General features: G+C 44.2%; 1 protein-coding gene across 7 annotated transcripts in view; it reads left to right on the forward strand.

Moving 5' to 3' along the window:
• SH3TC2 (SH3 domain and tetratricopeptide repeats 2) overlaps window positions 1-15,179 on the forward strand; it is an 88,056-nt gene that overhangs the window by 46,153 nt on the left and 26,724 nt on the right. For 4 of the 7 annotated variants that reach the window (XM_045037106.1, XM_019810918.3, XM_006928011.5 and 1 more), the window contains exons 3-8: window positions 2,987-3,114; window positions 6,282-6,387; window positions 8,086-8,229; window positions 9,283-9,484; window positions 10,263-10,336; window positions 12,607-12,802. In XM_045037106.1, coding sequence (XP_044893041.1) covers window positions 2,987-3,114; window positions 6,282-6,387; window positions 8,086-8,229; window positions 9,283-9,484; window positions 10,263-10,336; window positions 12,607-12,802 — 850 coding nt within the window. Of the gene's footprint in view, window positions 1-58; window positions 1,869-2,986; window positions 3,115-5,870; window positions 6,388-8,085; window positions 8,230-9,282; window positions 9,485-10,262; window positions 10,337-12,606; window positions 12,803-15,179 lie in introns of those variants that run through there. The other 3 variants (XM_045037104.1, XM_019810911.3, XM_006928013.5) reach the window with 3 other exon arrangements.

Consider the following 15,179-nt stretch of genomic DNA (forward strand, 5'->3'; position numbering starts at 1 on the left):
ACCCTAAAGAGAAGCCCTATTTGTTGAAACAATTATTATCCATGTCGAATACCACAGTAACCTCCTTATGTCTCCCATCTGCAAGCTCCCTTCCTCTTATCCTTTCTAGGCACCACCACAAAATGCATCGTTGTGGGCATGGCCTTGACTATGACATTCACTTGCTCACAAATCTTCCGGTGCTCTCTCCATTGCCTGCAGGATTAAGTTAAAGCTTCTCAGGCTGACACTCAAAGCTCTTCACGATCCAGCACGTATTAGGAGCTCCATATATATTTGCTGTACTAAAGAAAGTATATCATCATCAGGGACCATTTTTGAGGGCAAATCGTGTGTCAAGCGTGTGCTAAGTGATCGCGTCTCATTGTCGCGTGCTCACCTCTAGGAGGTGCCGCCAAACTCCCCATTGCAAAGGTGGCAGAGTCCCAGAGAGAAAGGCAACTTCGCCACCACTGCAAAGCTAGTAGGTGACGAGAAAAGCAATCAAACCTGGGTCCTTGTTCATAACCACCGTGCTTCATTGCCTCTCCAAGCATGTGCTCCTGTCTGGCATACGAGTGTTAGATTTGCGAAAAAGATTTGCATTATGAATGTTACAAGCGACGTGAACTAGGTAAATGGATATTGCTTACTTGTCATTACGGGTTCTTTATTTTTATTATTTTTTCAATTCTGTCCAACTGCTGGGCTGACGATGAGAAAAACCTTGCCCTTTCTTGTTCTTGTGTCGGTCTGCTTATTTGTCTGTCAGCTTGGGCCATCCTGGAAAAAAAGGTAACTTGCCATCTGTTGTTTCCTGAAGGCAGTGGAGTCAGCATTTTGCCTTCTCAATGCATGAAGGCCAATGAACAGAGGGTACGTGTAGGTGAAATTTATCCAACCGGGGCTGGTCTCTTCCATCTTTCAGTGTTTTCCTCCAGGATGCTGTTTCCAGGAAAGTCACGGAGTGAGAAGGGGACACTTTGCTCCAGCGGCCAAGCTCTCCTTTATGCAGAAGAGGCGTAGACAAAATCAATCAGATACATTAGCATGATTAAACGACCAGTTTTCAGAAAGATTTTTAAAAAATGACAAAATGCGATTCACACTAACACTGGAGTGAACTTGATTTATTCCCCGGTCTGGTCATGCTGAGGGCACTGTAGGATCCCAGACAGGAGGCTCTCACGGATGGCTCTCACCCGTTGGGATCTCAAAAGCAGTTTGCTTATTTAAATCCAGTCTTTTGAGTGACATATCCACGGATCCATATAGGGCAAGGAGATCCCCACTGAAAGGACTGTCATTCGTTCGGGGCTATTGCAAGAGATTCTAGAAGGGAGTTTGGAAGGACAGGACAGATGGGCTTGGCAAAAAGGCATCCCAGAATCAGAGTCAAGGTTGATTACAGGTGTGACAAGATGAGAGCAGAGAGATCAGGAATTGCTGTAGCACGGGGGTGGGGGTGGGAAGTTTGTGAGGGTCAAGAGCCAGCGCTTAAGGTGTTAAGTGAGTATTTGCTATGTTGGAGGCCCTGAACAAAAAGCTTTATATGCATAATCTCATTTGTAAGCCTCTTAAAAGCTGTGTGAGATAGGTTATTCGACAAGTCATTTTGCTAGTGAGAAAAGTCAAGTGTAGAGAGGTAATTAACTGTCGGGCATGGCAGTTAGCCAGCGAGGAGCCCAGCCTTGAGCCCAGGTCTGTGTGACTCCGCCTCCCTGGGCTTCGCCTCCTGCCTCCTCCGAGAGGTCAGCGCGCTGATCAGTGAGGCTACCAGAAGACTGGATCCGCTCGGCTGAAGATGGACGGCTTGGATGAGATTAGATCGCAGGCCAGGGAGGAACGGAGTGGAACACACATCCACCCGCAGTTCATGCCAATGTCAGGTCAGTTGGGCGTGTCCTGTTGGAGCCGATCGGCAGCCACAACATTTTCAGGACTTCTAGTTTAAAAATGGGCCTCTTACAGGTAGGATTCCAGGCTGCCTTGTGTTACCCAGGTCAGCATGAGAGGGGCGGTCTTTAAAGTGCTCAGGGATTTGCAAAGTCCCTGCAAGTTAGGATTAGAAGAGAGACCTCCATGGTTATGCAGTCCAATGCCTTTTTGGCTCCTTGCGTTTGCTAATTATTAACAAGATGGCTACTTATTGTCTAAAGAAGGCATGTGGCAAAGTTCGGTTATAAGATGAATCTCCTCAGGGTGACCTTTCCTCACAACACTATTCAAAGGCATACCTCAGCCTCCAAGTGCTTGGTCCCTCTGTCTGTTCCCCTGATTGCGTTCAGTTTGTAGCACTTTTCTCCATCCGAAATTATTGTGTTCACCGAATGGGTTACTTGCCTAGAATACAAGCTCTGTGAGAACAGGGACCGTGTCTATTTTGTTCCTGTGATACCCCAGCGCCTGAAGCAGCCTCTGCTCACAATAGTGGTTGAATAAATGTGCATTTTGAAGAAATTAAAGGTAGACTTTAATACATTACCAGTTACCCTGACAAATATTAATAGAAACATTGTTAGAAAGAAATGGTTTAGAGAAAAACGTATGGTGTATGCATAGTATATAAAGTACATAATATCTATGACATATCATACATTTGACATATTAATACATTTCCCTATGAATGGATAAGTTGGTATTTGTTCAAAACTTTCACAGATCATTCACAGGAGGCAACATATGTCTACCTGTTTGTGTCAGCACTCAGTGCCAGGCAGCATAGAAATATACCTTGTTCAAAGCAGGAATAACCAACGGCAACTCCTGGGATTCCAGAACATGGTGGGGCTTCAGCTTTTTCTTTCTCTTTTCTGCCTTGGGGGACATTTTTCAAAAGGTGCTCAGAAGATTGTTAGGTAGTTAGGAGTACTTGTAATCTCTAATTAATGAGGATACCAATTTAAGGTTTAGGTGTGGGAAGCATTGGGGTTCATCTAATTCTTTCTTCCCTTTTACCGCATTTCCAGCCTGACCTGATTGCATTTCTCTCTCTCTTCTCTTTAAGATCTGACCCTCTCCTTCAGTGTGAAGAGCCGCTCCAGGAGGTGTGTAAACGGCCCCCTGCAGGAAGCAGCCAGGAGGCGGCTCTGGGCGCTGGAGAATGAGGACCAGGAGGTGCGTGCACTGTTTAAGGTGAGCTTGGATGGAGGGGTGCAATTCTGAGCCTGCCTTGTGTTCGTCCGGCCGCTGCAAGGTTCACCAGCACCTGGGACAGCGCCGGGAACAAAGTAGGCCCTCAAGAACAGGGCTGACTGAAGGAAACAATCAATGAAAATGTACATATTTTCTGCCCAACAAGAATAGGCAGCACTCCGAAGCTGGCGAGGAGTTGCAGTCAGAGAAAACGGTTTCAAATCTGCCACTGTTATTTGTTTGACCTTCTACAAGTTACTTACCTGTGTAGGATGGGAATCGTTATGATGTCTATCAAGTATACTTTAAAAAAAATGAAATTAAATTTTTTAATTGGAATTTTATTGTTTTTTATTGTGATAAAATATACATAACATAAACTCTCAACTTTAATTATTTTCAGTGTGTAATTCGGTGACATTAAGTGCACTCACATTGTTATGCAACCATCATCACTGTTCATTCCAGAACTTTTCCATCATCCCAAATGGAAGCTCTGTACCTACTAAACAATAACTCTCCTCTGTCCCCTTTCCTCAACACTGGTAACCAATAAGTATGTGTTTTTTTAAATTACCAAAATTGCCAATCAAAAATTAGTAACTATACATTTTAGAATGGGAGGGAAAAAGGCATTGAAGTAAAAAACCAATTCGTCCTCTTTCATAGTGGGTAGCTAGTATCTTCAGTTGTTACACCAAGGAAGAAGGGTATGGCCAAATTATTTACAGCTTAGGAGGGACTTACTAGGAGAGCCAAAGTCAGAAATGGTTAAAAATTGTTGCAACTAGAGGTGAGATAAAGAGAATATTACCTTATGTAATAAACTAATATGTTCTAGTTATTTTTACAGTCCCTGAATTAATTTGATACAAATTATAAAGGGAAATGTGTTCTATTAATCTGTCACGTATAAAAAAAAAGAAAGTGTTTGGTTTGTTGGGAGGAGTCAGTGAGTCAGTATCTGTAGAGAGCTTGGCTTTGCTTGGGTGGTGGTATATACTCCATAAATAGTAGATAAATTATAAATAGTAGTGTTTTTTTTTTTTTAATTTCCAGAATTCAGAAACTTGGAGGCACGAGCTGCTAACTGGCACCATACTTTTTTTAAAATTTGAGTCACTCTTGGCGTGGGCAAGAGCTGGGTTTGATCGAGCCAGGTGGTCTGCTGGGTTGAGGATTGAGCCAGGCAAACTTGTGTGCCAGAACTGAGACCTGGAGTCAGCTGGATCTCAGCTCCAGCCAAGGTGCCACGGCACACACACAGGCGACCATGGGCAGATTGCTTAACCTGTCTGTGCCCGGCCCTTGTTGACGTGGAGAGGGCCATTTTCTATTAAATCTGAGGCGCCATTTGATTATAAAACGCACCAACATCTTATATACCTCAAGGGAAGAAGAGAAATACGGCCAATTAAGTATGATGCCATGTTTCTTTCTCTCTTGTTTCAGAAATGATCAAATGTGGGAAAAGTGCATCTTAGAATGTATTCAGTAGTGTAATAGTACTCTTTTCACAGGGTTATTGTGAGTGAATGAGGCAATGTTCATAAAGATCTTTGTGAGGTGCCTGACAATTGCTGGATCTCCCAGAAATCAGTTTTTATCTAGGGCCCGTTCCCTGAGCAACAGGATCGACATCCTCCAAGGATCTGGGGACTCCTGGGGCCTGGTATGGGAGAACCCCAGCGTTTTGACTTTGTTGTTCTCTCTCCTGTCCTCTTCTCTTCTATCCACAGGGTAGATAGCCTCTCTTTCTACCCTCTTCTTTCCACAGGGTTCTCCCAGAACAACATTCCGGGGGTTGATCTTTGATGGCAGGACCTGGCTTGGGGGAGAAAGGATGTTCTGGCCATCAGTCCTTATAGTCAACTCTAGAAGCTTGGATGAGAAACAGAAAATGATTTTAAGGGAAAACCAAGTCTGCATAGTGGTTCAGGCCTGTTTTTTCAGTTATTAAAAAAAAAACTGGGGTAGAGGAGCATGCGAACTGGCCTAGCACAGCCTTTCTGGAGGGCAGTTTGGCCCCCGCGTTTTAGGATTGAAAACATGAATGTCTGCATTCCCAAATGCACATCTCAGAATAACTTGCGTCAAGACTATCAAAGATGTGTACAAAGATTTAACTCTAGGATGTTTATCACGGTACTGTTTAGGATGGTAAGAAAATTAAAACAACTCAAATGTCTAACCATAAGGCAATGTTAAGAATTAATTATATTAATGTAGCAATGACATATGTAACCATTAAGAAGAATGCAGGTTATTTAACGACAAGGGAGCTGGTTCACAAAATATTATTTAGTTACAAAAGATTACAAAACAACTTACATAATGTAATTCTACTTATATAAAAATAGTTACTTCCAAACTCACGGAGAGGAAAAAGGATTCAGAGTTAATACACAAGGGTGTTAACATCGATGATCTCTAGGAGGGGGGATTGTGGATGATTTTTGTTTTTGTGTAATTTGGTTTTTCTGTCAGCTTTATGAAAATACTCATTAGACATAGATTCACAATCAAAGTTTCTTTCAAGGTGCCTTCTATTATCTATCCTTCCCCTTCCCTTATACACCTTTTTTTTTTTTTTAACACAAAAGGTATTCTTTGCACCTTGCTTTCTTTCTTTTTTTTTTTTTATTTTTTTTTCAACGTTTATTTATTTTTGGGACAGAGAGAGACAGAGCATGAACGGGGGAGGGGCAGAGAGAGAGGGAGACACAGAATCGGAAACAGGCTCCAGGCTCTGAGCCATCAGCCCAGAGCCCGACACGGGGCTCGAACTCCCGGACCACGAGATCGTGACCTGGCTGAAGTCGGATGCTTAACCGACTGCGCCACCCAGGCGCCCCACACCTTGCTTTCTTTCTGTTGTGGCTGTTCCATCTAGCAGCATATATTTGGAGCTGTGTCAGAGCACCAAGAATTTCCTCATTCTTTTTTATGGCTGAGTAATATCATAATATTCCATTGCATGGATGATCATAATTCACCAGTCTCCTATTGATGGATATTTAGGTTGTTTCCTTTTTTCTTTTTTTTTTGGTGATATAAAAACAAATCAATGCCACAATCAAGAAATTCATACGAAGCATTTTGCGTGTCTATGAGATCATTAACAAGACGCTGTCACCCCAGGTCTTCTCACTGTTCTCTTTACCCAGGACCTCTCAGCCAGGCTGGTGGGTATCCAGTCCCAGAAGGCTCAGTTCCTCATCACCTTCAAGACCGTGGAGGAAATCTGGAAGTTTTCCACCTACTTGAACTTAGGTATGATGTGGAGCAGGCAGGTGGAGGACGCAACTACATCAAAGTTCAGCCAATATGTAGGGCTTGACATTAGGGAATTGGCCCAGCTCTGATAACTGAAAGAGGTTAGAGCCCTAACGTGGATGGTTAACTTTTGAAATGTCACAAACTACCTGGAACTAAATCTAAAGCAAATATTGACTACTACCCTCAAATGCTGTGTGCATTTCAGGAAGAGACTACTTTCTCAGATAATCAAGCAACTGGCAGGAAGTTCTTAGTGATCTACTAAATTCAAAGGACTGGGAAGGATACAGATTGATGGTTTCGAAAAAAAAAAGGAAACCAGTCTTCAGTAAGATCAGAGTAGCTGCTCAGAATAGTAAAGCTCTGGATACTGTAGCCCACGTTTTTGGAAAAGGGTCAAAGAAAGGGATGGGAAGTTGTCTGCTAAAGGGGACTCAGATTGCAGGGTTTTCTAGGAAATGACCTTGCGGAGGGAGGGAGGGGTCAAGATGGTTCTTGGCTAGAAGGTATAGCTTCTCTCGTAGTCATGGCGACTTTCTGTTCTCCATACTGTGCATCTCCTGTGATCATTTAGAGACCTGCCTCCAGTTTAAAGTGTACTCCGTGGACCAGCAGCATTGGCCTCATGTAGAGCTTGCTAGAAAAGTGGAATCCCAGCACCCATCCCAGACCAACTGGCCCAGCATCTGTATTTTATTTTTTTTTTAAATTTTTTCAACGTTTTTTATTTATTTTTGGGACAGAGAGAGACAGAGCATGAACGGGGGAGGGGCAGAGAGAGAGGGAGACACAGAATCGGAAACAGGCTCCAGGCTCCGAGCCATCAGCCCAGAGCCCGACGCGGGGCTCGAACTCACGGACCGTGAGATCGTGACCTGGCTGAAGTCAGACGCTTAACCGACTGCGCCACCCAGGCGCCCAAGCATCTGTATTTTAATATGATCCCCAGGTGATTTATGTGCAATTAAAGTACAAGGTGCACAATTATAGAAAACACACGAGGCCTAAGCAGGTATAATGGAGAGTCAGAATGGAAAAAAAACAGGTTTTTGCATCTTAAGAAAGAGGCAGTCTCAAACAGAAGCAAAATTTTAACATAAATCATTCACATTTATAGGCATGTGTGAATTATTACCCATAGTTGCAATTTGCAGAGTTTCCAGTCTGGTTTTAACAAGGGAGACCATACTGACAATGACTGATGGAGAGGGTCAGAGAAGGGATGTTAAAGAAAATCCTGACTCCTTTGTGGGTCATGGACAGCCCACCAGCCACTGCATCATCTGGGACATAGAAATTTGAAACTCAAGTCAGGAAAACCTGAAAGGGGGTGGTGACCAGGACCTCCCAGGGTCCAAATTATGATCTTGGAGATTGCTCCATGGATGTATTAGAAAAAGGTAATTAGGTTTGGTGAGCTCATTGCGCATTTATGGTGACCCAAAACATGTTGGAAATGGTAAATATCCTTTAAAAATGACTTGTATTTCCCAACAGATGCTGAGAAGAATCAGTTCACTCTAGAAATTTTCTAGCTACCTCTCTATGCTCTTCTAATGCCAGTTAAATGGGGTCAGGTTGAGGATGGAAGTCCAAGAAGGAACTTCCAAAAGGAGCTTTCTCAACCTTTCCTGGGCTCAGCTAATGGCAGAAATCACGTTGTCCAGGAATCTTGTTGGCTTGATTTCTTAGGCTATGTATCTGCATGTCTGGAACATCTCCTCTTTGACCATAAGTACTGGCTCAACTGCAGATTGGTGGAAGATACAGAGATCCAAGTTTCCGTGGATGAGAAACACCTGGAAACAATATACCTGGGACTTCTGATACAGGAAGGTGAGCTTGGAGTGGGGTGGAATGGGCTTTTATGTGGATATTTATTATCAGCATCCCTGAAGTAATTAGGATACACAGAGAGGCAAAAATCATTCAAAGGTGAGAATATTCATAAAGAACCCACCTGTTATAATATTACTCCAAACATGTCTCTTGGTTTGACACTGACATCCCATGAACAGCTATATTTGTCAGTCTCACTGATTTTCTGGTGTTAGAACCACTTGGGGAATTTTTAGAAGACGCCTATGCCAGGGCTCCACCAGGGCCAATTAAATCTCCAGAGGTAGGAGCCAGGCTTTGGTATTTTTTGAAAGTTGCCCAGACAACACTAATGTGCATCCGAGAGTAAGAACCCCTTTTTAAAATATATATGATTGGATTGTGAAATAAAATTGCAGATCTTACAAATCCCGCAAGATTCTATGAAATTGAGGAAAATGGTGTCAGGGAACTTCTTGGATCACCGGCTGATCTGTTTACAAGGAGGAATCTGAGCAGGGCTACAGCCAATCAGTTAACAACTGATGACGTCACAGACACAGTGAAAAAGCCAGATTTGCATAGAATCTTTTGCAAAATGATGCTGTTTATGATTGCATTGCACAAATCACAATGGAAGGAAAGAATGTCATACTGTGCTACTGTAAAATCTAGTTGCAGAAATTATATTCGCCCAAATCAACTTATTCTTTTCTGGTCCTCAGGTTAAGCAGAAGCTTGCAATTGTAACTGAAATTCCGTTAAATGTATTTTCATTAATTTTTGGTTCATTTTTTTTTTCAAGGCAAAGTCCCAATTAAACCTGATTCTCACAAATTACTCAGAGCTTATGGTGTCTAATTTAAGTGCCTTCCCTCTCAGTGGCTTTTTTTTCCCCCCTGGTACAATTCTTCTGGGATGCCAAAGTCTCTCTGGGATGGCTCTCCCTTGGGTGTGTCCTTGACTCCCAGGAAGAAAAGTATTTCGGCTTCTGTTAGAAATGTTACATTGTGTGATAATCCCTTTTCACTTCCTTCTACTCCTTGGAGGGGCTTTTCTCACTATCTACAGGCCACTTCTTCTGCAGAGCCGTGTGCTCTGTGGCTCAGCCGCCTGAGAAGGAAGGGGAGTATCTGACACTTTGGAAGAAGGAGTTAATCTCCGTGAAAATAGTTGAAGGCGGATCCGAGTGGGAGGGCGTGTCCCTGGTGACTGGTCAGCGGGGCCTGGTGCCCGTGTCAGCCCTGGAACCTCTGCCGCTCCCTTTCCACCAGTGAGTAGCCACCTACATCTTGGGAGTGGGTCCCAGAGCAGAACTGAGGTCTGCACGGAACAGAGGAGACATGGTTGCCCATATGGGCATCTATGGTGCCAGCGTGGGAAGAAAACCTGGATGGTTTTTTGTCTTTTGTCATTTTTTTTAACGGTCAAAATTTGCACAGCTTGATGAAACTGGAGACAACTCAAAATTTCAGATGGACATTGTACCTAAGAGGAAACCTACTGCCTGATCTCCAAATGCAATGTTTCTCAATGTGGGGACTGGGGACCATTTGTATCAGAATCATCTGGGGATTTACTATAAATTCAGTGCCCCCCTGGCCATCTTCAGACTCTATTAGGATTAGATTCAGGAATTTGCATTTTATATAAGCTCCCTTTGAACATAAGAGGATGTGTTCCATACTAAAGTTTGAAAATCCCTGCCGGGAGATTGTCACATACCGAGTGACAATATGCCTGATCCCAGGCTGTGGACCCTGTGGCTGGCTCTGGCAGAGAATTTGACAGTGATAATGGAAAGGGATCCCTTGTTAGTTATTTCACTGGCCAACTAATCGCAGAGCCAAAAAAATCATCCCAGGCCTGCTGAATTCCTCTCCTTTTCACAGTGCCTAAATGCCCAATAAATGTCGGTCATCATTATAATAGGAATAATAACCATGATACTTACCCATTATCACCCTCATTGTTATTTTAACGGACTATTCTGCTCGCTGTTGTCAGTTTTTTGAAATCTGTGTTTGCAAACCCCTCGTTTCCATTGGCAGGTGGTTCCTAAAGAACTATCCAGGAAGCTGTGGCTTTTCCAGGAAGAGGGATTGGACAGGCTCCTATCAGATCGGTATGGCTGAGTTGAAGATGGTATTGTCGGGGAGATCATATCGCCCTGCCTCCTAATTTTATCTGCAAGTTTGGAGTCCATTGATGGCCATTCCTGTTTAGCCTCTGCTGCTCCCTGGACTTGGAGAAAGTGGTTGCTGTCTATAACCTGGGTTTCGTTGCCTGTGAAATGAGAAGTCTCAACCCAGGGCTATTGATACAAATGCTCCCAGGGGCAGAGAGGGCCTGAATGGGAGAGGTAGGGGAGTGGTAGGGACCATAGGGATTTAAAGACATATGGGTGAATAAGCAGCCTGGTGTGGGCCACATGTGGGCCGCAGGCTGCCTGTTCTCAATCTCTGGTCAAAACGTTTTTCCAATTTCCCTTAAAGTTAGGTGAAATGGGTCTTGAATGTAGGAAGAGTCAGAATGCCTGGCACACAATGGATATACTCAGTAGATATTTGTTGAATAGAGAAATATTTACATATATATAATATTATGTATTATGTATGCACACAATGGATACACTCAGTAAATATTTGTTGAATAGAGAAATATTTACATATATATAATATTATGTATTATGTATATATGCGTATATTCTAGGTAATCTCTGTACGCATGTGTATGGATGTGAGTACACATAAATACACATACACACATGTAGCTATAAGTATATGTGTATCTACTGGAAATGAACTGTAATGTTTTCTAAGTGTCTGAAATATAATTCCGTTCATCTTCACCCTTAACGTCCCTCCCCACTACCAACCAACTTAGCCCAAGTGCAATTTTATAAGCTCTGAGCTCCAATGACACTTTATTTTTTTTTCCCCAAATAGCACTTTATAAAAAGAAATGCAGGGAATTATGGACCCCAGACATCAGATCTAATCAATCAGTTGACCATAAGTAAGATTTTCAGCTATCTGAGGCAGTACAAGCATTTCCTGGAGTTATGAATACAGGGCTGTGACGTCTGCTCTGGATTCAGATTCTGACACCACAACTTAAGACCAGCGTGATCTCCGTCGGTTCACAAGCTTACTGTGCCCCAAGTTCCTAATGAGTAAAATGTTACCATAAAACTGACTTCGAATATCATGAGAAATCCACCAAAGGACATCTGAAAATCTCTTAGTATGGTTTTTGCGCGCTGCAGGTGTTTAACACACTACAGATCCCATCAACCCACGAAGTGGTGGGAATTTCTGACCTTGAACACACAGCCGATAATAACTTGATCAAAAATGTCAGGGGACAAAAAAAAAAAAGCCAGTAGCTTCAGCAGAACAGCTAACACAAATACCGAAACTAAGACACACAAAAACCATGGTTCCAAGCAAAGCAGGATTAGTGGAAAGAAGTGTTAACCAGAAGCTGAGAGACTGACTTCCTTGGACAAATCACATACCTTCTCTGTGCTTCCCCCTTTTAACCTATAAAAAGGGGATTCTGATCCCCTTGGGACTCTGGGGAGGATCTGAGAAAATGGGCTTAAACGTACTTTGTAAACTGGACGGTACGGAGCTTATGTATATGTCATTACTAGATCTTAGCTGGGAAACTCATCAAGCTGAGTAATGACCATCGTCAGAAGGGAAGTCTTCCAAATCCCTCTGGGTCCTGAGTGGTTTTCTGTTCACCGGTGGCACGAGGCTAACATTTATGGAGGGTTGATTAGGTACCAGGCATTGTGCATGTAATCGCTTTGGCTTTTCTAATATTTATGAGGCAAGCATTCTTATTATTCCCATTGTAATAATGGGGAATAATGGGGAATAATTGGGGAAATCGAGGCTCATAGTGGCCAAAGGAGTTGGAAGGAAATGGAGAGATCCCACAATGTTTTTCACACTGGTCTGTCAATTTGTGCTAAGCATCATAAAGTATTTATGTGATAATGGCAAATCAGACATAGTAGGACAATATAGGAAACTTTTCAGCTTGCCATGAGTGAACTTTATTCAGTTTTAGCGTATATCCAGTATTCTGAGGTGCTCTTTCCTGCATTTGTTAATACATCATTTCTTTTGTAAAGCGAAGGTGACAGTGGATGGTAGCTCCTTTCTTTGAATGTCCGAGTTTGGCAAAGTTAAGAGCCAGTTACCCTGTGTCATTCCTCCCAATTTCTTTTTCTTTTTCTTTTTTTTTTGGTGGAGGGGGGGTGTGGTAGGGAGATGATTTTACTGGTCCTTGAAATTCTAAATTCTGGGGACCCTTCATTTCATAGTATGTTGGAAGCAGTTTCTGCCTTATTTAGTTGACATGGATGTTATCTCCCCACAGGCAGAGGAAAATGTAAGGCCTGGAAAGAATATGAGAGGGAAGAAAAGGATGAGTTGAATTTTCACCAGGGAGAAAGCATCGAGATCATCGGCTTTGTCATACCTGGGCTTCAGTGGTTCATTGGAAAGTCGACACGCTCAGGAGAAGTGGGCTTTGTCCCCACCAGGAACATAGATCCTGAGTCTTACTCCCCAATGTGAGTATGGCAGACAGGCCCTCTGGGATCCTGGAGATGGGCGCCTTCCCAGTGGCCCCACCCCATCCTGAACGGGATGGAGATGAGCTCCGGGGTTCCCCTGGCAAGACAGAGCCGGAAGAGCGCATTCTGACCACCAAAGCTGTCCCCAGGGCTGATGGGAAGGGGAGGATGAGTGATCAAGGAATGAGTCAGGTCTGTTCCGTTCAGCAGATGGTCATGAAAGCCTTCCTGTAAGGAGAGAAGCACGGCCCCAAGGTGAAGGGCCTGCTGTCATCCCTGCAGGTGCGGTGTTGGTCCTTGTATTCTGCCACTTACCCATCCAATCAAGGGGCCCCATTAGGGAAGGGCTCGCAAAGGGACCTATAGATTACAGCTTAGGGAAAGGAGAGATCCTCCCATGGAGGTTTACCTGCTGAAAGCTAATTGTGTGGCAGCAGTGTTGGCCATGATGGTAGAGTGCATCTTATACTCGTTTCTGCCTGGAGTCTAGAGGGCTGGTTCTGAGAAGCAGATCGTGTGACCGATGAGCAGCAGGAATATTGACCAGTCTCCCTGGGTTGGCCTTCTTGCATGAGGATAAGAAACAGTAGGAAGTCTGGGCCCAGAAAGTACCCGAAGGAACAGAGTTGGCTGCCACATTGAGACACAGGGGAAACGTGGCTCAAGGATTATCGAAGGCCCTGAACACTCGGACTGGAATCCCTTCCCTTGTATGAAAGAGCCACCGAAGAGAGTGGAAGACAGGCAAAATCTCCTTCTAAGCCCTGACTTTTATAGAGAGAAGAGACAGAAGGTCGTTTTCCCTGCACAGAAATGTGGGAATCCAAGTGAGTCTAATCAAGGAAGAGACTCACTGAGCCCCTAAAGGATTATGGAGCGAATGGGAACTTATAAGGAGGAAAAGGGTGTTCGGAGAACTCTCATGAAATAGGCAGTATTTGAGCCAGCTTTGTATGATGCAAGATATTTCAACTGATGGAAATGGAGAAACGTGAACACAGGTAGGAAAAGTGAGGGAGATGCTTGAGGAATGGCTCCTGCTCATTGAGAAGCAGGTCATCAGGAGAGCACTGGTGTGGCAAAGACTTGGCGGGGCATGACGTGGCCATGAGGTGGCAGACGGAGAATGCCTGTGCAGGGGCCTGTGTCCTTTAACTGGCAGAGAACGGGGAGCCAGCGAGTGTCTCTGAGAAAGGGTGACAAATGATGTGCCTGGAACTTCTCTAACCATGGCTTTGAGCGAGGTGTGCATGGGCAGGGGAGAAGCTCGAGGCAAGAGACCAGTGAGAATGCTGAGGCTGGCACTTAGGAAGGGGTGGAAGGAACGGAGAGCAGAGGTCACTGCTGTGGACCAGTCAACAGGAATTTAGAGATTCCAAGAGCTTTAGAAATATGGATGCTTGTGTTCTGCCCCCAGAGATTCTATCTCATTGGTGCAGGTGGGCCCTGGGCAGCCATGGTTATGGAAGTTCCCCAGGTGGGGCTCATGTGCAGCCACAATGAGAACCACTGCTCAAGCCACCCCCTCATTTACCGCGGGGGCTAGTGAGGACCCTAGGAGTGAAAGGGCTGAACCCAAGGCTCCGCGTCTGGGACCCCAGAATCCTGATGCTAAACCTAGCATTCTTTTTTCAGCAACACAGTTCTGCAGCTGAGGTCCTGGTAAGAGGGAGAAAGAATAAAGAGCACTGAGATTTGGCGGGGAAGAACAATTTACAGCGCAGAGGAAGAAAGAAATGTAGCAAAGGAGACGAAGGAACAAAGGGGCAAGATGAGGCGGAGGGAGGAAGGGAGGTGGGGAGATCATGAACACTGTTGCAGGCTGCAAAGCGGTAAAGCAGGGCTGCCTGCTGAAAGGCCTTTGGGACTGACCGTTGAGAGGTCACTGGTCACTGAGAGGTCCGTGACCATGGGGAGGTCACTGGTCATCGGGAGGCAGCATAGCTTGGTAATCAGAATTCCAGAGCCAGACTGCCTGAGAGGCATTTATGGCCATGTGAGCACATTGTGTGTCTCCGCTAGCTTCCCAGCTTCAGGACCTTGGATGTGTCCATCGGTGTCTCTATGCCTCAGGTTTCTCAACTGTAAAATGCATACAATGTTAGTACTTGCCCATAGGGTTGTCAGGAGTTAACATGAGCTAATACTGTACATGTAAAGGACTTGGAATGGTGCGTGGCACAGTGTGTGTGTGTATATGACCAATACGCATTGACTCTCACTAGTGCTGTTACTGCCATGGGTAATCTTTGAGAAGCAGTTTGAATAAGATGTCGGGGACATGTGTCAGATGTCATACATTATGGGACTTCTGTACCTCGTACCTTGCCCCAAATGGCAATAACTTGTACCTCTAAATTAATTTGATTACCAC

Source organism: Felis catus, chromosome A1 (assembly GCF_018350175.1).
Source record: "Felis catus isolate Fca126 chromosome A1, F.catus_Fca126_mat1.0, whole genome shotgun sequence".
NCBI lineage: Eukaryota > Metazoa > Chordata > Mammalia > Carnivora > Felidae > Felis > Felis catus.